The 26,102-nt window shown below is 38.9% G+C and overlaps 1 protein-coding gene across 1 annotated transcript; it reads right to left on the minus strand.

The window, feature by feature from the left end:
* Positions 1–8: 8 nt before the first annotated feature.
* On the minus strand, positions 9–24,835 carry LOC135471672 (cholinesterase 1-like). The gene is made up of 11 exons (XM_064750983.1): positions 24,375–24,835; positions 12,113–12,283; positions 10,819–10,963; positions 8,454–8,639; positions 7,102–7,292; positions 6,745–6,889; positions 4,893–4,973; positions 4,195–4,268; positions 2,988–3,117; positions 910–1,045; positions 9–475 (listed from the first exon to the last, which is right to left on the minus strand). The coding sequence occupies exons 1-11, from the start codon at positions 24,600–24,602 to the stop codon at positions 136–138; spliced, it is 1,827 nt and encodes a 608-aa protein (XP_064607053.1). The 5' UTR covers positions 24,603–24,835; the 3' UTR covers positions 9–135.
* Positions 24,836–26,102: the final 1,267 nt, after the last annotated feature.

Raw genomic sequence — 26,102 nt, forward strand, 5'->3', positions numbered from 1 at the left:
AACTTCCTGTACAAGAGTAGAAATAATAAACAAAGATTTGAGTAATATTTTGAGGTTACAAAAACATTAAAAATTATTGTTTAGTACATGTTTGACACTGAGTAACATCACTGAGTAATGTCCCGTTGATAGAAATTATCGACGCCTTCGAAGTAAGATACAACATCCGGCTAACGCCACAATTTGGATTATTGTTGTAGCAAGAAATACCCCAAACAGAATGACGAAAATATTGTCAGTCTCCACTTCAACTGATGTACCTGTTTCCGTGGACTCGTTTGTAAAAGTCTCATCCAGAAATGGTAATAGCTTGTTCCAAAGGTATATTTTTCTCGTTCGGAAGTTGTTACCGAGATCGATTCTAGGCTCACCCTCGTTCTCATGAAAACGGATAAACTGCTGCTGCGTGGGACTGTATGTTGGTGCAGAGCGAACAGAAGATGGGTCCGACATGTTTACTGGATAGGTTGCCTTCCTGCAAAATAAGTACTTCAGATGTGAAACGACAATCCAGTAGATACGACAAGCAATACGTACTCGATCACTGCTTGATAAAAGTGCTTAGTTAGGCCGATACGGGTTCAAAAGATATATCATAATGACTTATGACTTGACTGTACCTTGCTTATGCGTGTTCATAATCGTATAGATACATATACGTATGACCCATTTGTTATTTCTAATGCTAGGAACAGACATAATATATTGAGAATAGTAGCCATGGTAGCCATACTGAACGTCAGGTTAGATCTTCTTTATAAGAGAAGTCGATGGAAACGTTTGTGTTGCATATCCACTAATTCACTGGCTATCATTAATTGATCCATTGGTTGTGGTGTTACTTTTGGATGTTAATTTTAATATTTTATGGTGCTATAGGCTACAGGAAGAAAAAAAATTTGGGCTCACCCGTCCTTGACAATATTGCCCACCATATCCATGTAATAGTGACTCATAGATCTGTCAGCTTCAGTGTAAGAGTATTTCGGGTGTCCACTGAACGGACAACCAAAGAGAAAAAACAAGTCAGCCCCATGTGGAACACCTGTAAAGGTGAATAACAAAAAACAAAAAAAACAAAAAATACTTCAACATTATTAATATAATCTGATTGATTCGGGTTAGGGTATGCATATGTGACATTTGGCAGAAAACGTGCGGGTCTGTACAAGACTATTTTTCTCCCTGTTTCATGTAGCACTAAGACCAACACATCAGACACGAACTTAATTCATTCGTCTTTGCATCATAACTTAAAACTGTTGACTGCATCTCTTTGCTGGAATCCGTCTTAATTTCTTACTTTCTATGCTTTCTTACTTCTTTGGAGGTCGCGTTGAGCATTGCATTGTTTTAATTGACAATGAGTCTGTTGACCCGGAAACGTCCAGTTTGGTTGGAATACGCCATATGTGGCACACCTGATCACCACTGGTGATCTTCCAGTTAACATGAAACAGTGGGCGATATATAGAGCATGTGCACAAAGTAGCTTTCCTTTTGAGTAAAAGCACATGTGAGTGAGTGAGTGCTTGGGGTTTAACGTCGTACTCAACAATTTTTCAGTCATGTGACGACGAAGGAATCCTTAGGGTGCATATACGTGTAATGTGCCTCCTTGTTGCAGGATGGATTGCCACCGCTCTTTTATCTAGTGCTGCTTCACTGAGAGGACTTACCGAAGGCAATTAAGCCGCCCCGCCCAAGCCATTATACGGGTGAACCAGTCTCCCCTTGCACTATCCCCTTCATGCTGAACGCCAAGCGAGGAAGCTGCACCTTCCTCTTTTAAAGTCTTAGGACTGATCCTGGATCTACCGGTCCCGAAGCGGACGCTCTACCAACTGTGCTATCCGGGCCGGTTAAAGCACATGTAACTGATTGTATAATACTAAGCAATTCTTAAGAAGACGACATTAATTCGCTATTTTTACCGAGTTGCGAACCCCGATTGGTTAAAGAGAAAACCACGAGTGGAGAAAACATAAAAATTATATGAAGTTCAAATGAAAGAGTGCCAAAAGTTAGTTGTGAATATGGTCTTCAATATTTTTTCCATTTTTATTTAAACAGAAAAAAACACTTAAAAAACTTTTGTATTTGGGGTCACCCCTTGGCATAAATTATAAACAACACATTTACATTCAAATAAATTTATTACATATGCATCATATCCTTATTTAGAACATTATTAAGCAAAGACGATATATACCAAATTGTGGTCCCAAATATCCACCATACAAAAATATTTTCCAATGCTCGTTACTCCTGAAAAATGTCGAGAAAAAAATAAAGACCATACTTGCAAATAAGATTTCAAGCTCTTTCATCTGATTTTGGCATGTTTTTATGTTTTCTGCTCCTTTAAAATGTCTGCCTCGGAGATTCGAGTACCTTCGGGTCATGTTAAGCCTTTGTCATTATTGGGACTCTTTCACTAAGTAATCCATACAGCACGAGTTCAAGCCGGCCCGGTGTGAGTATCCGATGAATTGGTAGAGCGTCGTATCTGGGGTCTTCCACAAGGCGTTACACAGTAAAGGAGTACCACGGATAGATGTTTGTTAATTCTGAGATCAGCCTGCTGTGGAATCACTCCCGTACGTCACCCCACATACAAGCCCACATATACATGTCACGCTCTGAACGATACACGTCTAAGCCATATGACTCTACTATAGAGAAAAACTTTACATTTGGTCAGCTAAAAGTTTCTAAATCCCCCACCCGCCATCCCAAGAGAAAATATTAATCATTGACTTCTTACTGTCAAGTAACACACTAAAAATCGCAGCACAAATGGGACAACCCCAGGCAAATTCCTAGAAGCTAGAGCCAAAAAACCCTCAATTCAAATGCCATAAATGTAGCAAACAAAATTTAAATACAAACGGCTTGAACTAGGCGGAAACTGTTTTCTCGTATGCCTAGATCCCTTTCACCACCCTCCTTTAATTACATCATTTCCTTTTCATTTGAATGTTTACCTAATGCCAGAGGACGGGGATCCAGAGACGAGCGATACTCGAATCTGTAGACATACACCGTGGCGTTTCTGCCCACCAGCAGGTCTGCCATGCGCGCTAGTGGGGCGTTAAATACCGCATCACCAAACGCCTACAATACCAAAAAGCACCGTTAAACCACATTTACAGAACATTTGTAAGACAGGTTTTAGGATGTTTAATTTCCATTAATTATTTGCATGTAGACAACGGTCATCATTATGGAGGAAAGAAAGCGATCAGAGCCAGGGGATGCCAACGACCATCCACAGATTGCTGGCAGACCTTCCCACATATGGCCGGAATGGTAGCCACTATGAGTTGGACTTGAACTCAAAGTAGCCGACATGCTGAGATGTTCATGTGTATTGTGCTGTGCTGCCACACTAAGCATTCAGCCACGGATGCCCCTAGAACAAAAGCCGCTGAGTTCATAGTTTAGTAACGCCATGATGGCATGTCTTGATCCCACTTAAGTTGCAAAGAAGGATGGCACAGGAAACAATCTTTCGACATGAATTAGTATGGTCTTTCAAACATTATAGTACGGTTTCTTGGTGAGAGGTTTTTGCACTGGCACTGTTTACGTTAAATACCATATTCCAGCCGGATGGGCAGCTGCAGTCATAATACCACTGGACGTCTATTAGTGCCAAAGTACAAAATGATTAATAGTTTTTCTGCAGAAAGTTAAATGGGAAGAATTACTATATAGATATACCGAGGCAGGAAAGTGAAATATAGAATATCGAGTACAAAAAGTGAGATGCGTTTCCAGTTATGAAAAGCTTTCCAGTATAATTTACATTTTTAAGGCGGATGTGCTTTACAACACGCAAAGTGCTTCAAAGTAAAGACGTCAGTAACGTTAGTTACTTCAACTGCACCTAACATCCAAACGTTTTGCTAAACAATGTAGACAAACACGTGCAAAAACAAACTGAGTAAGGTACATATTAACATAATTCCTCGATGGCAACAATTTGGAACAATTCTATTACGAAGAATTCCAAAATTCTTCCTCCAGCCTGTCCACATGATGTCAGGCAAATCGAGAAAGTATAAGGCCCTACGATTCTACGATAATAAAACATAATAGGGATACATTCCTTCAACGCACGACTGATATAAAACAAAGGTAAACCCATACTTTACAGAACAATGTTATAAAGACGCAAAACTTTATTACCTGGGCGTAGAGTTTAGCTTGTGCTGTGTTGTTCGGTTCGTTTTGCCAGTGTGTATACTCGTGTTTAATGATGGCTGTAAACAGTACATACAGGCATAAAACCATCACGACGATCTAATTAATTACTTAAACGATATATTACAAAATGCTGATTAGGACCTAAGTTAAAGCACACATGACGCCCCCCCTGCGGTTAAATTACCACCTCAAGACATGGAAAGCTAACCTTAGTTGAAAAGTAAAGAATTCTTAGACAATAAAGCTGGGATTTGAAATGTTTACGAACATACAGTTAACACACTGAAATAAAACTCAGTGAAATCTCCGAAAGGGGATACTTGCCCTGGCGGACGTACGTAACTTCTTACGACCAATATATAAGATTAGTGATGTTTAGAACATTGTAAATTGTACAAGAAAAAGTGTTGTAATATACTACACCTACATACTAAACATAGTTCATAACACAGCGGCAGTTATAAGCATTTCCCAAAACCAGTACGACTCTCAAGGAACAACCATGATAACGACATTTTATCGTCCTATCATGATTTTAGAAACATCAATTTCCATGGGAGGTAAAACTTTGTGACATTTTCAGTCATCTTCATAGCAAACATTGTAGTGATGCATGCATGAAAACCGAATAACCATTTCGTTACCCTCAAACTGTAACAAACTGTAATTGTTACACTTACCAAAAAGCTTAGAGTGTTTTGGTACTGCCTTAAACCGTTTCAAGGTGGCTTCTAGGTCGTGGAATTTCTCCGCTTTGTTGACTGAAACCAATTAGAACAGAAAATATAATACAAACAAACCAATCGATAACTTTACAAACAATCAATACAACTAGTTACATTACAATTAGGTGTACACTAGTGCTATTGTCACCTAGTTTTCCCATGTATTAAGCAACCCACGTATAAAGATGGGAAACTTCATACACTCTTAAATTCTGATCTTTCATCCCCAACATTAAAGTGACAGGTTTGGATGTTAAAACATCAAGAACGAGGAAAGCCCTGTTCACATTTAGACCATTTTTGCTGCACCGTTAGGAATTGACGTCGTAATGTAATCGTGCTTACATTCGTGGTTTTTCATATTGATTCACAAGCCTTCTTTAAACTTCGTTATTATTCTCGAATGTGTCGGTTGCAATCGTAAAGGTAAGTAATCATTGCTATGTCGTAGCGGTTCCCAAAATCAGCCGATTAAGGCAGAGTAGGAACTTGCGAATGAATGCGAATTTACCATAGAGTTAAAAATAGTCCCAATTTTCTTGTAGCTTATTAGCCCTTTTCACGAATCATTCACGAGTCTTCCCGAATGTTTCGCAACTTGTCAGGAAATTAATGCCAATTAACCTCTAGCTACATGTTGCTATATGAATCTTATGTCGTAAGGGATCGGCACAACAATCTTTTAAATGTGAACAGGTTTAAATGTACGCTTCAGTGTTTTGTCTCCCGTTGTGGACTACTCTCTTGCTGTACCAAACACGTTTATTTGAAATCGTGACTTATAAATTTTAAAAAATCTATACCTTTTCGATAAATGGTCGTTTTCATGATAAATTAAAAAAAAATGAAATAGTTATAAGATAGCTTCCGCTACAGCACAAAACTATAGCCCTACCTCTAGGCATAGATGGGCCATTATGGACAAATCTATCTTTGGATTAGTTCAAAGCAGGAAGAGTAGTCAGCTATCTCTTAAAAAAAATCAAACACCTGTTTCCATAGGCCATTAATGACATAGATATATAAATCATCAATATTTGTCCTGATAAATTCCAGCTTACTCAGTATCGATAAACCCTTGCTTAATTTCCATAAATTAGTGTGAAGATAGACGCATGCTTAAAATTGATTTCATTACCTTAGAGATTTGAGATAGAATTGAACATATTTTATTGCGTTATACACAACGGGATTGGAAACAAGTCCTAACCGATTTAATAATAATAATTATAATATGTTCTGCCTTATCATAAAATAAAGGTAAACTTCTTTAGTTTCTGATCTCAAGAAATCAAAGAACGTGTCAAATAATGTCAAGGCTAAAACTTCTGATTTTTTACCTAATTCTGTTCAATCATTTAAACATTTGCATGAACAGTTAGAATAAAATTCTAACTAAGGGAAAGTGACAAGAGGCTGGATTTCACCGGTTATAACCATTGGCCAACTCTTGTTTTACTATAAATGCTTTAGTCTTTTGTATGACAACGTTTGAATATTTTAATAGAAAAAAAATTGTCTAGATTTATCAGAGGTACACTTTCAAATCCATCAAACGCATTCATTTTTTTTAAAGTTATATTTATTTCAGTACTGTTTTACGCCGTACTGAAGAATATTTCATCTATACGACGGTTGAAGGAAACCGTTGACAGTTATAAAATCTGTGCAAATCTTTCGAAAAATTTCACCTAACAATTGTGCAATGTGTAGACCTGTAAACCTGTGGGATCTTCTGATAGTGCATTAACATACTTTTCAAACATATAATCTACTCAGTTCACCCTTAGTCCCAATATTATCTTACCAAATGTCACTCCTTCGTCTTTCGTAACCCCCGTAACGACGACATCTACGTTTAGGTCCGCGTTCTGGAACAGCTCTGCTGGCTCTTTACTGATATATATATTGTCCACAATAGTCGGGAAATGATAGCCGCTCACGTAAATTTCCTGATAAAAGAGGAACAGTGGATAGGACATGTTCAAATTTGATTAGTAATGAAAAGTGCACACACAAAAAAAACATGCATCAGTTATAAACAACGATCAAGTGTCTAGAACGTTTTTACCTTCAGGTTAGAAAACAATAACATATACACAATGTACCTTCAATATAACGTTGATCAAAACGACAAAGAAATCACAAAGAGTTGAGCTATTACCGGGAAGTCTTTCATTAAGGCGACTTGAGGCACTGCTTTAAGGCATTCTTTCATTCCAGTGAGATCGGTATCAGTGCATCCTAAAGAACGGGCGATATGTTGGACGAAGGACAAAGCGTCGTTGGAAGATCGTCGTACGGCGACAGGTGACAGCGGCGAGCCGCTCAGGCAAATTGCGGCTCGAAATAAACCTATTACAAGACAGAAGAAAGAGAAATTAAAGTTGGGATGGCTTGTTAACAGCTATAGGATAAACCCTTCTTCTTATGAAATCCTCTTTATATCACATTTATTAAGTAGGAAACTAGAACCTATAGGAACCCTAATAAAAATGACGTATCCTCTGCTAATTCTGGCCGATTAACTCTTTTTCATCTGTCTGATATGTTACCTACTAGAGCCCATTCCACACGAAGCCAGTTTTGTCTTATGTCAAAATATGAAATGTGAAACCCCTTTGTGTATAAACTCTGTAGTACATCAAGATTTTAAGTTTTCATTTCGAAACCGCTTTGTGCAACCAGCCTCAGTAGCTGAACGTTTAAGTTTGTCTTAGTTTGATCTCAGAAAAAAGCACACTTTAACTTACTGATCTCAAACCGAATAAAGTACTTGAGGCACTATGGTCTTGTTACAATGTCTATGTTTTCTTTTTATTAATTACACGTCTGGTTTGAATGAGGAACTGAATAGACGGTTTGAGCGATTGCTTTAAGAAGAGCGTTGCATGTGAAAATACGAACACTACGTTTGCCCCAAGATAAACCCATCGACCATGCACGACATTACAATGTTTAGGTCCAACTCGAGATTAGCGTCGCCTTAATAAAACCCTCACTGGTCGAATGCAAGGTGCGCCTGTCTCTTATCCATCCGCTGTGTCCGGGATTTTGAGAGAAAGCCGAAGAATGGTGGTTAAGTGCCAGTAAACTATGACACCTGTTGAGCTGATAATGCGTCAGCTGTTGGGGGCAAAGTCGGGGTTTTGTTCAGAATACGAATCGAAAAGATGCCAGGAGCAATGAAAAATGACCACAAAAATCAATAGTTATTACCACAACGTTTGAAGATATGTTGAACAATTGAGATGGTCCCTACGGGCCAAAGCCGGGAATAACATTTTCTCTGGCTTATAGAGAAGGTGTCTAGAAACATAACAGATCTGTCAGAATAACTAAATCGTGATTTGTTAGTAAATTCGATACTTTCTGGGGAAAAGTGTGTTGAATTATTTTACATTTAGGGAGCACTGAATGGGAGTCAAGACATAACCCTTAAGCAAAGTAACACATTCTTAAATCTTGTTCATATAAACAAAATCGGCCTTCTCAAATGCGTAAATTCTGTATTACCTTTCGTCATAGGAGAGAGAATATGAAGTCCCACGTTGAAGGATCCAGCACTGTGTCCCATCACCGTTACTTTAGCAGGATCGCCATTGAAAAAGCCTATGTTTTCATTTACCCATCGTAGTAGCATTACTTGGTCAAGAAGACCATAGTTTCCTGGAAATTCTGGTCGGCCTGTTCCGAAGAATCCTAAAATAAAATAACAGTGATTGTGTTTAAAACATACTAAGGGTAAGACTAAAATAAGTGACCATAGCTCTTAATGCGACTGGTCAATATTATCTAGATAAATGTGATCGCCTAATCAATGGCATATAACACACAGAAAAAGAAAACATCGTGCAATCGATGATTAGGATATTTAATAGCCTTTACTGGACATTAACTCAGACTATTGGAATGCAACGCGGACTTTTTTGACGACAACTAAGGCGAAAGACATTTTAAGCCCTAGACTCCTTCACTAGGTCACGTGATATATCGTCACGGGATCTTAAGTATTCCAGCATACATCATGTTCTCCCTGAGCAGACAAATCTCCTGTCATCTGGAAAAACCTAGTAAGTCAAATTTTGGTGAAAAATGAGTTAGGCCCACAACTGGACTTGCTATGTTTTTCTCTTTCATTTCATCCAGGTAAAGTGTGTGAAAGTCCCTCCTGTTGGGAATTTTTGATCTTGAAGAACCTAGTAAGTCAATATCATGTGGAAAAATACCACATAGTCATCTGGGAAAACCTAGTAATTCGTCTTGCTAGGTTTTTCCAGATCAATGTACGACTACATGTCACTTACTAGGTTCTACAAGATCAAAAGCTCTCAACAGGAATCGCTTTCACACTCTTTACCTGGATCAATTGAAAGGGAAAAACATAGCAAGTCAAATTATTTCTCATATGAGTTAAACCAATCACATTACCTAATTCTGGTCATGTGATCACAACAAATTGGACAACTTTTTTAAAGACAATTCAGTCAGGATGTTTTCACGATTTCTGTACCCATTATCGAGAAGACCACGATGGTGCTGTTGATAAGGAAAACACCAGTATATTTACTGTAGATATGCAAAAGGTTATCCTCCTTCCCAAAATGACCATCAAAGAACATTTCTTTGTTAGCAGATTAGTTGTCTTCAATGAGACATTTGCATCAGTAAAAGAAGACGGTGACTTTGTTATTTTGTGGCATGAGGCTATCAGGGGTAGATTAGGAGTTGACATTGCCTCCACGTATATAAAGTGTTTGTGCCTTTGTGAGACAGATTTTGTGATATTCTGGGCAGACAACTGCACGGGACAAAACAAAAACTGGGTCCCTTACACGGTGTTGTGTTGGTGTGTCAATCAACCCTGGAGCCCACAAAGTATCACAATGAAGTATTTTGAAAGGGGACACACTTTTATGCGTGCAGACAGCGTCCATGGCTGCATTGGAAGGAAAATGAAGAAATGTCCCGAGATTTGTAATTTCCAGGACTTCGTAGATTTGTGTGACAAATCGGGAACTAAGATCAAGCCAATCACAATGCAATACCATGACTTTTATGAATTTGAGGACGGTCACGGTAATAGAAAGTCCAAGAACGTAACGCTACCTCATCTCAGCTCCATATCAGTGGCAGAATTTCGTAAAGGTTCACGCGCAGGAGAAGGAGACTACATGTACCAGGAAGTTGACTTTCTTAAACCCAAGTTCAGACTGGACTTTACACCACCAACACAGAATGAACCAAGAGGAATTCCTAGCGTGAAACGCCAGAATATTCTGAAACTGGCCGATTCATTCCCCGCTGCTAAGAGGAAATTCTGGCAGGAAATTCCAGTAAATGACAACAATGATGACCTTGTTGAACACTTTGGGTGATTCCTAAATATGTAATCAAGCTGCAGTTGCTGCTATTCCTCGAAAATGTCTCAGACTGGTAGATTTATTTACCACGGCTAAGATAAAATTCTGGCTGGAAATCACAGCAAATCATGATCTTGTTAAAACACTTGTTTTATGTATTCAAACTACACTTGGTGTTATTTCTCTGATAATTGTTCATGTGTTAGGCAATAAAGTGAAGTTATCACGCTGCTGTTGACATACTAGGCTTTTGTTGATAAAATGTTTAGTTGAAGGATTGGTTAGATCAGGTAAAACATAGTAAGTCATTTTGTAACCAAATTAAACCAGTAACAATAATATACCTATGTGAGCTGAAAAGGCATCTAATTGTCTTGATCTAAAATGCCGAAATAAAATTTATTTCATATTTTGCAGCTTAATCCTGAAACAAAACACGTTTCCTTTGTTTCCTCCAATTTGCATTCAACTGACTAACTAGGTTTTTCCAGATTACAGGAGAAATCATCAACTCTCACCTAATGCTGCCAGTCTGTAGTTGAAGGTAATCACTATGATATCTCCATGTGCAGCCAGTACATCACCGTCAAAGAATGCTCCCATTCCCGCCATATTTGAGCCACCATGGATGAAGACAAGGACGGAAAGTGGCTCATTTTCAACCTACAAAACATACCGATAAATTTTGTTGTCACCCAGACGGCTCCATAGCACTCAATAACTGTAAAATGGTACGACTACTACAAATAAATTAGTTGTAGACTGGCAAAAGTGCTTATCTTGGCTTTGCCAAAGAAGTAACTTACAACAGAACACATCCTCCTTTCGATTTTAGTACACAAACGTTGTGTATGAAACTTATTGCAGATTTACACATATGGGTGATATCTGCTATCGGTTAAACCCTTAAAACGTGTTTATAATTTATTCACCACATCCACAATTCTCGCTGGACATCATGATTAGCCTTTAAAATTATGAGAGTTTCGTGAGTTTATGATCTTTACTTTTCGGCATTGAACAAATCAATCAGTGGAAATAATGGAACAATGTATAAACAAACATATAAATATGGCCAACAAATATTTAACCAATTCCTAATTGTTACAAAACGTATAGCGTTTTACTAAATGTTTTACTTGTTGTTTACAAAACACAAAACACTAGAGAGGATTTGTTCCAGATTTGTCATGGTTAACAAGTACAGAGTTAACAAAGCAGTGGGTTTCTCTTCAAACTTTTTTACGCACTCCGATGAATACATTACGCATGAAGCATTGAAACATAAATTATTTATTGATACGTCGATAACGTTGCTTTCCTGGATACATGTGGATATAGGAAGCAGTTTGACGAATCCTGCTGGCTGTCTTAGTGACAAACCACGCCACAAGCCTTTTTCCAAGTTGAATCAAGTATGAAGTTTGAACCCGGTTGTAGACAACCTTTTCTTTGCGAAGCGCGGCAATTTTCTCCGTACGATATCCGGTTACTTCCATCAACACATCTTACCGGCGTCACGTAAGAGAAATATTCTTGAGTTCCAAGTGGATCACAAATATGATAAATTAAGCCTATAGATTAGAATATTGTATTGTCTAACGGAATTTAAACAAGAATGAAATAATTTGATAAACCCCAAAAAGCCGTTCTGAGCTGCCATCACGGCATCTTATGAAAACCAAATCGGACAAACAGTAGACGTGTGTTAAATAAGAGGTTAGCCAGATGCTAGGAGATAAAACATAATCAGTGCTAATGACACTTGTCATAAAGACACTCTAACGCATTCTGATGAAGATAGGAATTGACCTTTGTTATAGGCACGTAGATATTAAGATAAAGGCAATCTTCGCTTGTGATGTTGAACAGCGGGCGATGCTGCTGGATGTACTCTAGGGTCTGCAAAATTTGAAGACAGGCTGGGGAAAGCTGTCTAGCATCTCGTGTGTTAGGAGCCCAAGCTCTTGGAGGCTCCGGAGGCTGAAAAATGAAAAAGCACTCAATGTCAAACCAGTGTAATATCCATAGTTAACAGTACTAATGGGTAGTACATCAATTTATGAGAACCTTACCTTCATATTGTTATTCAAACACATAGTGGCCTTAGGATTTATAGTACCTGGACACCGTTAATTATCTTTCACAAACAGACACTGCCTTAAAGTCATACCTCGCGACTATTAAGAAATTCAGCAGTTCATTTGGTTCACCTGAGATACATGCACTTTACATAAGTACGTCAATGGTACCAAACCTCTTCGGTAGTCCGCGAAAAGGTCATTGTTTACTTCTTTCCTTTTTTTTTTTTTTTTTTTGCTTCAACCTTTGGTATTATGATACTATGATAACAGATGTGTGTAGCTCAAAGGTCGGCCAAGTAGAATTGGAAGACAAATCAAAAGGCGATGAAATCAGAGTTTATACAATGATAAAAATTACCTTTTACCGCTTAGCTGAAACCCAACACAACTAAAGGAAAATTTCGCTCGTTGCAACCAGCCGGCGACATATAAAGGTATGCACTGGATATGAAATGAGGCTTCATATGGTTGCCGTTAGCAAGTTGTCAATAATAAAATATGTATCTTAGTTGCGCTCTGATTGCAGTTGTCCATATAACCGATGTGGAGATCTAATTCAACACGATGACCATACTACCCCTATCATCGACGCGAATTTACTATATATTGTGGCTTTTCTACTGGAAACACTGGGAATACGTCAACTCGGCCTGTCAGCAAAAACTGTTGCGTTGTTGTGCTTTCGCTATATTTTAATGCAACATGGCGCATTTGTTTAACGTTTTTTTAGTTTTATTATAGTTGAAAAGACAGCAACTTGACCACACAACAACGCGACAGCGCAATATTTTAATGTCTCTTTTCGCCCCACTGTCTGTGAAAAATTTCGGATAATGTGTTCATCCATTTCGATTTTCAATGAAAATAATTAATATAAACTTGTTAAATGAATATGTTAAAAACATTAACCGAAAAACGAAGTTTTATAACTTAAATGTTGTGATGCCGAGTTGTCGCTCAATCTATCTGTTCACTTAAAGCCAGAGAACCACGACATTTCACTTTAAAATGGCGTTGTTCTCTGTGCTCTTCGATAGACCGTGATAAGGCAAAATAACAATTAGACCCGTGTATTTTAAAAGGACAGAGATGCGCAAACCTAACGGTAAATATAGCGTTTCTGTCCTGTTCAAGTATAGAACAGTTCGCGTGACGAAGCGATGACCGTAATGGGCTTCAATAGCATTACGCTCTACAGCGAAGACTTCGGAACGGTTTTTTCACGTGCCTGCCTCTTTTGTCCTGCAATGAATGGCTGTCGTCCTTATTATTACCTCTTCCAGGAAACTAGTGCTCACGAAATATTTTAAAACAAGGTTGCATGCATCTCTCAGAACGAACTGTGCAGCTCTCATAGTACCACGTCATATCCGAGATACACACAGTGACAATGCATTCTGAATATTCTGACTTGACAAAATAATATGTTCGGTCACATGACGTTTCGAAATGAAAGCGTAAATCAAGTTCGTTAGAATCTCGATTGCAGGAGTTTGAATTTAAACAACTGCGTGTAAAAAACAAATCGCACAAAGTGACTGAATTCCAGAATTTCTCACCTTTGCAAGGCCTTGTTATCAATTTCCCCACATTTGTTTTTAAATTTTTAAATACATGTTGTCATTATGGGACTATTACTGCATTTCATCGCTTGGGCACAATGTTACAATAAGAGCCATTTTGAAATTTACCTTCTGATCATATTTATCGGAATGTAGTACGTTTCCTTAAAACCGACATGCACGTAGGTCGATAAATAGTAAAAATGTTGGCATCTTCTAAGTATTACTCACAACACTTGTTGATAAAGATGGAATGCTTGTCTGGGCCTTTTTCTTGCCATGCTCTGAGTTTTCCTCTCATGTTTGGAATGTGTCAGTCGTGGAATGCTACATGGGTGTTTCCATGAGAATAGCGGCACAGGCCAACTAGTCGCCGTGAAGCTATGTGTTTTTGCTATAATGATAACTTTGGGATGTACCAAATGACCAAAATATATTATATAGAGTAGAAACGTTGACATGAGTGGGTTTATATCCACTGATACACACGAAATGATGCTTCAGCATTGGCATGCATTGACCCCAAGAAAATATTTCATCCTGAAAAGGTTGTTAAAGAACTGTTAGCAAGACCACTTGTCAAAACAATATTTGAGGTACCATCAACCGTTTGGCATGATTGGCTTTTAACAATAGTTTCAGTTCCAACCACCATTCAGGTTTAAGATCCTAAGAAATCTTCTTAGTTAATACAATGGCTCTTGACATATTCCAAATAGGATATTTACATTGAGGCTGTAAATAAAGTTTGATAGAAAAAATCCCAACAAAAGAGGTTATGTTAACATACATCTTAAGCGTTTTATTTAAGAATAAAATAACTCTCCACCCACTCAATACACTTTTAGAAACAAGTGTATATAGTATCCCAAATATCCTCCCTCGAAGAGAACATACATTTTGCTGAAGTCATAGCCACATTCTTATCAGTTTTGGGGTATTAATTGTGCTCAGTTGAATGATCAAAAATGAAAAAAAGTTGTTATTTCTTCAAGAATGTCGAGAGTTTAACGTCCAAGAAACTTTTTGTCTAATTCTATGGCAAGTATATGGCATCTAGAGCAAAGTTATGTACAAGCTATGCAAGTTGTTGCTAAATGTAATGTTTATTCTTTATAACAAGCGCCACTTATAGCTGACATACGGCCGGATGTAAAACTGTCAGTGTCACATTTTTGTTCGAAAATATCACCATAATAAAAATTACTCAGGAGGGCTCACTTCATACCGCTGTGTAATACGTTCCCATGAAACACTCTCTGTCCAGCCAAATGGGCTCCACTAGTATTAAGAATTATCTGTAAAAGCAAACTACTTGATAACCTAATGTGTCATAAATTAGTGCCTTGCAAAGCAAGCAATCTCTTTCAACTAACAGGCTTCAGTGCACAAGTCAAATCCAAACCGTTTACAAATTATGTTAAAAATGATTCCAAGGGCCAACAATTTTCAAAAACAAATTAAAAACAAAATAAGACTGAGACTTTTATAACAGTTTGCCCATTTGCCTAATAACTCACAGAGTTTTTCTTCCAGATAGGAACTGTTATAGTGCCAGGGTACTGGCGTCCCATATGTAATGAACAAAATGAAATAAAGGCATGCCACAGGAGACCAGAGGACGAAGATCACGAGTGCAAAAACATTACATAAATTCAAAATGTGTTGTAATGTCACAATCCAACAAGTTAAATTTATAAGTAGACACAGACCAGTTTATAACTTCGTAATATAAACATCGCAAGACAGTGGCGTTAATTATCATTTACTTCCTAGGAAAGAAATGATTTAAAAATGCAAGCGTAAAAAATTTGAAAACATTAATATTTATGAGATTTTTTGGCAGTTCAAAACCGTGCAAACAGGAACTTTTGATAGATGGCAGAAGAGGTGTAAGAACGACTGTATCAGGTAATCGATCAGCACTGACAACGTATCCTGAGAAGCCAGGCTCTGAGCTTTTGTAGTCTCTAAGGATATGAATCCAGCCTTTGCGGCTTTGATTATATGTCGATTGGCGTTCACAAACTGTTCGCGAGTTTATAACTGGTATTTGCCTCACACCCGTAAATTAACAGTTAGTCGTGGCAGTCTTATTACAGTCTGAGATAACTAACGCTCCACCACCGTCATTCATCACGCCAATTTACAGGTATCTGTCAGGTGCAATACATCATCTTAAACTGGAGCACAACAGAGAGTCAGAGACTGACTTCCGCGTACGAACTGTTTGGTCTGTATGGCGGCCATTTGGCTCATTCCCATTTGACCTGCTAACATACTAATAAACACATAGCCTAACCCGAAAAGACCCGCCTGAAGTGTTTATTTCCTCATGGTGTAAACTATGGAAAATATAATAAAAAGAAATCTGACTTCTATCTTTTTCTAACATCGTGGTTGGCGTGTAAAAGATCGTTTCGTTAGAGCTTTGGTTAAACTTGAAGACATTACAAAGACTCAAGCTTTGTATTAAAGCAGTGGAAAATTCGGAGATTTACTGGGCCATAGCTAATGTAAGTAAAGGTGAGAGGTACAGAATGAGGTTAAAGGAAAAAACCTCTAAAAATCGAAGTAGGCATCACTAAATAGACCACTTAAAACTATGCATAAATATTGTTTGATTTATTTTTTAGATTTCTGTGAAGGGAGTTACAGAAGTTCAAACGTTTGAATTCTAAGGCTTTACGGACCATACTATCAGAGTTTAGGAGATCTGACGTCACAGGAAGTTTTTCCATCTCTAATAACGATACTGGCTGTTGGGATAACTCTTTTTACCCATGAATAAACGATTACAGAAATAATGTTCCCAAAAATTCCTTACCTCTGGTGAACATCAGAAAAGAAGGTGATGTGACGCCAAAATTCCTGGATGATATCAACCTGTTCCACTTGGCTGGTAACTGATGTGGTTTGCTTGGTTTTGAACTTGTTGGTAAACCATGGCTCTGACCACATAGTTACCAGTGTGAAAGAACCTGGAGTTCTAGGACACTGATTTGTAATGTTCGGGGGCCATTCTTTTCAGTTCCGAGGCAATTGATAATCACCCTGTTACCAATTTTTGTCTTTTCGAGTATCGAGTGACAACTGTCTTGGATTCACCTTCAGACAACTTCAATATTAGTTATGGCTGGTCGTAATTGCATGGGTTAAAGCCAATGTCTTCGAATCGCTTCGAAACACACGAAGTAATTGTTGCGTCTCAACCTTGAACATGGCATTTTCTAAACCACTCGGTCTCCACTGTTCTGAAACAATTACCCATGGATATCGCTTAAAGTGAGCTCGCTCTGCGCTTGAAAATTTGTGCGTCACATACAGAACGTCCTCATTTATTTGCCTAAGATTTATGCTTGGTTTACTCTCAGCATGCTGGTTTCATCCATCCTATGGTAATGGATTTTAATGGATTAACTTTCTTAAACCGCGCCTCTTTGTGTGAAATAAAAGAGAGGAAACGTATTTTCAACGCAACTGAATTTTCAATGAAAGGGTTAAATCACTTTTCGGAAATAATACGCTCTCATAGAAAATCTGCAGATATTGATATACAAGGTGGAATGTTTGCATAATGATTTTAAGATTATGCAAAAGACACGTAGCCATGCACATTCATTCTGTTTCAACGAGGATTTACCCTTCAGTGCAGGTACTGTGACCCTAATCTGTGCAAAACGGAGACTTTTCAAGATTGGTATTGGTATTAAAAGAGAGAATACCTAGTTCGTTCAAAAAGTTCCGGGGCCTCCGTGGCTCAGTTGGTTAGCGCGCTAGCGCATCGTAATGACTCAGGAGCCGCTCACCAATGCGGTCGCTGTGAGTTCAAGTCCAGCTCATGCTGGCTTCCTCTCCGGACGTAAGTGGGAAGGTCTTCCAGCAACCTGCGGATGGTCGTGGGTTTCCCCCGGGCTTTGCCCGGTTTCCACCCACCATAATGCTGGCCGCCATCGTATAAGTGAAATATTCTTGAGTACGGCGTAAAACACCAATCAAATAAATAAATAAAATAAATCAAAAAGTTCCTTCTAAAGATAGCAAAGCTTTATACGGTATCCATTATAGCACTGGTCAACATGGGTTTTAATCAGTCTCAATTTGTCTTGGCTTAGGACTCCATGAATTTCCCCATTATTTTTTGACCCAAATAAGGGGTTTATATGAAAGGGGCTGGAATACAAATATGCTTACCTGGATATTAATATGAGTAGAATCATAGTGAGAAATTTAATTTGATCGTGGAATACTTTACTGTCAGCTGTATTTTCCTCAAAAAATCCTATTAACAACCAATAATTGCTCTTCTTTTATGGGTAAACAGCTTTATGTTTAAGCCGGTAAGTTTTCTGATGTAGGTGGTAGACTTCTTTGGGTCTCTCAACTTATTTGCGCTGACGAGTGGATCTCCAGTAGGCCTACCGGAAATTTCGTAATATGAAATATTCCTTTTCAGTTAATTCCCGAACTATTAAAGGAATGAAAAACGCAATGAATTCAATCTAGTCACTTTACTTGGCGAATTTCTTGATAGATGGATCTTGATACTATTGACACAGCTTTCATTTATCTATTTATTTATTTTTTGGAGATTCCATGGCCTAGTGGTTACCGTGTTAGCGCACTACAACGACCTAGAATCCTCTCGCTAAAGCAATCGCTGTGAGTTCAAGCGCAGGAGGCTACTTATCCGGCCTAGCAGCAACGGATGGACGCTCGAAGTTCACCTGGGATCCGCCCGGTTTCCTCCCACCTATAATACTGGCTGTCGCCGTGTAGGTGAAATATTCATGGGTACGGTGTGAGGCTTCAATCAAATATATATATAAAATGAATTAGTCTACTTCTTTCACTTGTGTTCAGCGCGGTTATCAGATTTTTTCACTTACACGAAGACGGTGGATGCTGTCCGAGTCGCGTGCCACGTGTTATTTATATAATGCATGTAAGAGATGAGGTACAATCAGCTCTCTAGGCTAATCCTACTATTTATGGAAAACTCGAAATAATAAATACTTGTTGGCAATAATGTACTGACATATTATAACCAGTATGGTAACTGATAACTGCTTGGTGAGTGATAAACGCTGTAAATACATGTATTAATAATCACACTGATATATATCTGGGAAAATAAAATGCATGGGTTGATCTTACACTTGTAATATATACCACACGTACTGCTATGGTCGGGTGTCATCAAAAGTGATCCAGCAAACATCACAGCCGTCTTTGCCATCGTCATTTAAGCAACTGACTTCAAGTTGCTCCAGTGCTGATCCACATTAAGCGGTTAGCAACTAAGGCTTAATATTTTTGAAAGCCCTCTGTGTGGAAAGGCAACCCTTTTGACCCGCCATAATTCATACGCCTTATTTTCGGAACACGCAGGCTGGCATGTTTACGGGGAAGACAGGAGATATGCATGGATTGTATACTGTTAAGGTCTTCGTTGACGGCTGGTACCCGAGTGTCTGTTTCTCCTATTGAACAAACCATACATATATCAACAGCGTATTCCTACAAATGACATTCAACAAGACAGGAACCTGAAATGATTTACAATGTCTATAACTGCGTATTCCTGTGCGGTTGTGAGACTGGGAGATGTAGCCTATATTATTGTAAGTGCCTCTACCCTTAAGTTTAACAATAATATTTTTTTAATGGTATAATGAATATGCAGCAGCAGAACTGAGGTTCATTTTGTGCTATTAATTAACACGCACACAACCGAGCAAGGTGTACTTCTTCGCCGTGACACTAAAAACAACATATTTTTTTTGGAGCCGATTGTGGACAGACAGGTGTAGTGACATATTGCCAACCAGAGATTTCCCCGGGGTTAAATGGTGGCTAGATCAATATTACGCCTTTACTCTTTTGACGACACTGACTGTAAATGGCCCACTGTCGACGCAGAACTCCCAAGTGAAGGAAGCTTAACCGCTAAAAATTCTGTTATGCTAATAGTATGAGTTTGTTGTCTGGAATTGCCTTTCGGTGCACAGTTAAGGTTTTCCTTAACATTTACTGAGCTGCGCTGTGCTTATAAAGATGTATAATATATATCCTAACGTAAACATCAGGAAACACGCCACCGTCTAACAACCGTTAGCAGTCGTGTGAGCATACTGTAACACCTAGTATCAGTCATGCGAACCACAACTTCTGCCAATCAAGTGAACATGTAATCGTCGAATACCCATTTCTAACAGCAAACTGAACTTGTTAGGCAAAGACAGGTTTTTCAAAAATCAATAAAATAGATGAAAAAAATTCAACGGTGGTATTACTTTGAATATGAACGTTCCAGATGTATAATTTGTCCTCTCTCCGGATTGGTCGCACTCACCTTAACCTCCGTAATTACATTACCAAGATTGAGACAATCTTAGCTGCAGGGAGCGTGATATTAAGTTTACATGTGCATGTGCCTTATTAGGTTTTAAAGATGTACAGAATCACACACATTACAGAGAGAGGTGGGTAAAATTTTGGACGTCCTATATCTTTTAACATAATAAACCCGGTTGGTCAAATTCTAACGTTGGTCCATTAACCATAGGCCTAATTTCAAGACGACAACGACTTTTTGATGGATGTCCGTCCGTCTGCTTAGACAATTTTGTCCATGGATCTTCGCCCAATCGGGTCATTATTTTAATGATCACCCCCATTTAGGACTGTGCATAATAGTGCTTTTCCATGTACTCAGATGCAACTCTTCCTGAAGCACTGAACCTATGTCTGTGAAACTTAACATACATCTTTTTGCCAGATAAAGGTTAATTACAACCGGTTCATTATTTTCATAAAGTATTGCACAAATTTGCCCTGAAAATTTGTGTATATCTTTTATATGATCTAAACATCTACGTGCTTAATAATAATGACAGTCCAATTATTATTTTGGTTTTCTTTTTTTCTTATTCGAAATGTTGGAGGATGGAAAGGGGGTATTTCGGACATCCGGATTCTACTTTTCATTTATTTTTTACTGATTTGGGTTTAAAACCGCAAATGAAAATAGTATTTTTCACTTTTAGGAACGGGCAGAGAGGTTTAGTGGCTGTGAGAACAGTGCTGAGCCCATGAACACCAACCCCCCATTGCCAATAATCTGACAAACTCCGGCACTTACGTCCATAAGCAGTTGAACCGACGGAAGTCGGATTCGAGCCCGAGACGTGAGACAACTGGTCACTTCGGACACGAGAGCAACACTTCCGGTGAATGAGCTAACGAGGAAGGCTGAAATGTCTAGAAAAAGACACCGCACCAGTACATAGGCCTTACTGTCATAATGGGCGCTTGATTCAGATGTGATGTGGTTGATATATTGGCTTTAGGCAAGGATAGACGTTCGTCATTACTTTATGTACGAGTTTGGTTGGCTTTGCTAAAGGTCATGGCCACAGAATGAATGAACCTATATGGTTTAACCTACAAATTAGTTGTATTCAATATCAGTCGATAAGATTTTAAATGGACTCAAACACTAAAAAAATGCTTAGAAAGCATCACACTCGACATTCGGCTTTAAAAAAATACATTAATATACAAATTTATATTATTTTGTATTCATTTATTTCAAAAACACAATGTTGAAAGAGGAATGTAAAAAGAGAATGTGTAAAGCCTGCACTGTTCAGCAAAACATGTTGGATGAAAATCACAAGAGAACACACTGTGTACAAAATTGTTGTCCATAATCAATCAACACCAGCAAACATTTGTTTTCTTTCTTCCTAAGTTTGCTCAGGATTATTGTTTAAACCGACTTTTTAAGTTACAGACGCGATGTTTCGATGTTTGTGCTTTTAATCAGGAAAAGGGAAAATTTCTTATCTATAACAACTTCTTAATTTATAAACATAATGTTTCGATGTGGATGCTTGTATCTGTATGAAGTGATGACAGTATATAATATGGGATTACGTAACAGAAACGATGAAAGCAACCGCAAAGAAACGATTTAATCTGTGAATTGCTCCATTATATTTACCATCCAGCCCATTCATCGTTCTAATTCATTCATTCAGATAGAAGTAAGAGTCTTCTTATGTTTCCACAAAATATATACACAATCACAAGTGCTAACATCTAAGCACTGTGGCTTATGGCACGGTTTTTCCATTTCTTTGGAGTAACATAAGGTCCCTCCCTGTATTATTCTTTATAGCCTGAAGAATAAACGGGTCACCAATATTCACATGTCACTGTCCACAGAAGATGCCGAACCTCACATACAACAGCCACAACTGTGCATTTTGTTCATTCTTCATGAAGAGACTGCGATCGATTTGCGATTTTATCTACCGTTCAGCTCGTTGCGATAAAAACATCTTGTCAGTGCAGGGAATTAGAAATGACACGAAAGATGAAGAGATATCGAACTGTACCGAATGTGGAACACGATATACCATATAAGCTAAGCTAGTCTAGGCCAGTTGAGCGCAGCACATCACAGCGTATACTATAAGAGATATATTGTTTAAGTCGTAAATCAGGATAAGTGTGCAGTTAGAAATAGTCAATGCTACATCACAGAAACTGGACGATCAGTTTTCTCAGCTATACGTATATACGTTAAAGATACCGATATCAGAACACTGAGTCTCTGCACTGTTAAACAAGGCCAATAATAACTGCCGTCACTCCAAATGTACCAAACTAAGATCGGCCACTAATTGCCTTGGCCAGAAGTATGCAAAGTATTTCTTATCCACTAGTGTCACCGTTTTGGTATAACTGATGTTGACATTTCCTCTTTATGTAACCTTTAGATCACGTACATACTCTCGTGACACAGTACCGCAACTGTGTCTTTATTGCTTATCTAAAACACAGGAACACTCATTGCGAAAAGTGTTTTTTGACGATAAAGTATCCTTCAGTATGGTGTTTGTTTAAAAAATCTTTCTGCTGTCAAACCTGTCAAGTTTCTAAAGTAACGAAGTTTTCATTAGTCTTCCTCAAATAATTTCAACACAGCGTTACTTTATAGAGTGTATACCTCTGCAATATGTCTGAATTTTCCATTATTCCTGCACATGTAGGTCTAGTAGATATACGTGTGGTCTATATCAAATTTAAGAGATTCAGTTTTGGAAAATTTTAGTGAAGCGACACGTCCGTACATGTACAGATCAATTTAAATGCAAGTGAGTACGTTACGCTGGGGAACTTTAGCTGAAGCATGATACCCTTGTGGTTGGTAGTCAAGACGTCTTGATTGTATTGCTCGAGCACGCGCAGCCTAATTTACGAAGTCAACCTTTCAAGAGCCGTCAATTACGGTTGTTACCGGAGGTGGAATGGTTGGGAATGCGTGTAAGGAGTTGGGGTCGTGCATTCTGATCCATGATTCCTACTCTACCCGAGAACAGTGTGTCTAACACTTGAGTGTAAACTGATTTTAAGGTGGGTATACATATATATACCAACACGTTAAATTGAGCCTGACGAAATAGGTCAATTTTTTTCTCCAGGTGATCCAGTCTATGACCAGTGTAACAAGATGACATGATCAAAACAAGAAACTTCGCATATAATTAAATGTAGATATGCTAATATCGTATATTTACAAGTGTATATATAATTAAATATGTAAGTGTCCTGTCCACCTGATTACTTCGTATGACGCTAAGGCTTTAACAATGCCTGGGGTGTAACTTGCTGAGTATATCTCGAAGAAAGAAAACTAGACAAGGGTAACAATGTAACGCGAGGTGCCATTGACATTATGAAGCTTTTTACAAACGTGCAATTTCATGAAGCAATTATTTAAAAAATTGTTTACACTATTTATGGGACGTAAATTTTTTCACAAACTAATGTACAAGTCTGATTCGGTGTTCATACAGCTGTTTCGTTTAACAGACTGCTACTATGCATCGTTAAGCTGAAACAGTTCGGAACAATTTCCTTACATTTACCGCATTTGATACAAACTATTTCGGCACTCCAATGTCATGGCGAAATAGCCTCAAACAGTACAACGCCCCAAGTGATTTATGTTTTGACATCATAAATCAGGCAGTTTTGTGGGTACCGGAAGAAAAATTAAACAAAGAAGGAAATCACCATCGGCTATACATGATGAAAATCCCATGTGTGTCAAAGATGGCAATCAAAGGATAAGTATCAGTGTTGATGTTAATGTTAATGTTGACGACATGTGTGAGGTCTTCTAAAGATTTTATTTATGAAATTATTGCTGAGAAACCTGCGGATCGCCGTGGGTTTCCCAAAGGGTCGGTCCGGTTTCTCCCACCATAATGCTGGCTGCCGTCGTATAAGTGAAACATTCTAGAGTACGGCGTAAAACACCAATCAAAAAAAAAAAATAAAATAAATAAATTGCTGAGAATGTTACGTGTTATAAATGTTGAGTGCATCAGAGACATGGTTACGTACACTTACCTCAAACCGAAGGTCACCTGTAGGAGGTCGTCCATACGGTATTCCCAGGTAGTTCTCCACCTGTTTCTCCGGTAAGGGTTTAGTCACAAACCCACGCACTTGTCCGTATATTGTTTCTCGAACCTTCGACGTTGTCTCTGGCCCATAAGTATCGGCAACGACACACAAGAGCAGGACAGAGAGCACAGCTGTGTGAACGAAGACATTGTTATTGTTGTCCGTGATCATTCTTTCTCCGTTAACGCCAACTGATTCCCTGATCCGTGTTACGGTGTTGAGCCATGTGACAGCGTTGTACCGCAGGTTTTCTCGGCCTGGGACACGCTTCAGGAAAAGCGCTTCGCGTGTCCGTCTCTCATGCTCCGGTCGATACTCCAGCCGTAGTAGCCTTTTCAAAATGCTTTAAAGGTAAGCGGCGTATCGGGGTTAGCCTACCTTTGGGATAAATCCTACGAAGAGGAGAGTTTCATCTAACAGTCCCTTCCTAGCCACCCGAAGTGCTCGTCAAACACTGACCACTAGCGCATCACTGTAGCCTGTTGCACAAAATAGCGTGCCTGGAATTCAGTGGTTTTATTTTGGAGCAATTAGCCAAATTAGTCGGCGTATGCTAAATTGATTTCCCTGGAGGCGATCAGGTACTAACAACACGGTGTTGTGTTTTTCTTCTTCTCTGTCCACATGTATGTGATACCACGCACGGAAGATTTTCCACTCCGTCCTCGGTAAGCCGACACGGTGTTATATATACTATAGCTGGCGCGGCCGGGTCACCTGAACCCAAGTCAAACCATCGCCAAACGGCCCTGCAGCAAAGAAACCACCGGCAACATCAGCCTGGTCGAGTACGGCTTAGATCCACTCAAGAGTTAGACACCCGGCTATTCTGTACCTTTCTCTGGCGTGTTAGCTGGTATATCCAAGCCGGTATCACTGCCGTGCTAATTACACACACAGTGTTCACTTCTTAGCCGTGGGCTTTCCACGCTGCGATCTGTTTTATTGCATTTCAATATGGACATGATGAGACGAAGGCCTATTGCCGTACCGTTGGAGGCTCTGTTAGCCTTTTGCAATTAAGTATATTATTGAGGGAAAGAATCGGCTGGTTTCACGGCCTGTCTAGCACTTCACAGATATCTGTTTCCTTTCAACATCACAGCAGACACTAATTCGCCCAGACTCGCGACAAGAAGCGATGCTATATAGTATTCCTGGGCAAATTCAGTTTGTCGACAACTGTTTTTTTCTTCTCTGCTCTCCACAACTGTAACAAATTATACTCTCTGTCGATGTTTTCACCGAGAAGCAGTGAGACAGGGGGATGTTTTCCTACGGGAATTCGGCGAGCCTTCGCTAGGCTTAGCGTATAATGTGAATTTAAAAAGCTCTTTATCAGTCAGTAATGGCAGCTGAAACAAGCTGCTTCGCCCCTGGTACATATCGCGGGTGGCATTTGTCCCCCGGTTAATAATCCACTTGTTCTCTTCACTCACTGTCGCTCTGTAAACCCCTGTTACAGCTTTGCGGGTTAGCCGTCAAAAAGTCGGCCAAACTGGAAGCTTCCGGCTCAATTTGATCCGTCTGAAACAAGCCGACATTCTGTTCATTTACATAGATACGCACACACACACGCACAGACAAGCACATACCCCCCTCTCCCCCCCCCCCCCCCCCATAATGCTGGCCGCCGTCCTATAAGTGAAATATTTTTGAGTACGGCGTAAA

The sequence above is a fragment of the Liolophura sinensis genome, chromosome 7 (genome assembly GCF_032854445.1).
Source record: "Liolophura sinensis isolate JHLJ2023 chromosome 7, CUHK_Ljap_v2, whole genome shotgun sequence".
Classification (NCBI taxonomy): domain Eukaryota; kingdom Metazoa; phylum Mollusca; class Polyplacophora; order Chitonida; family Chitonidae; genus Liolophura; species Liolophura sinensis.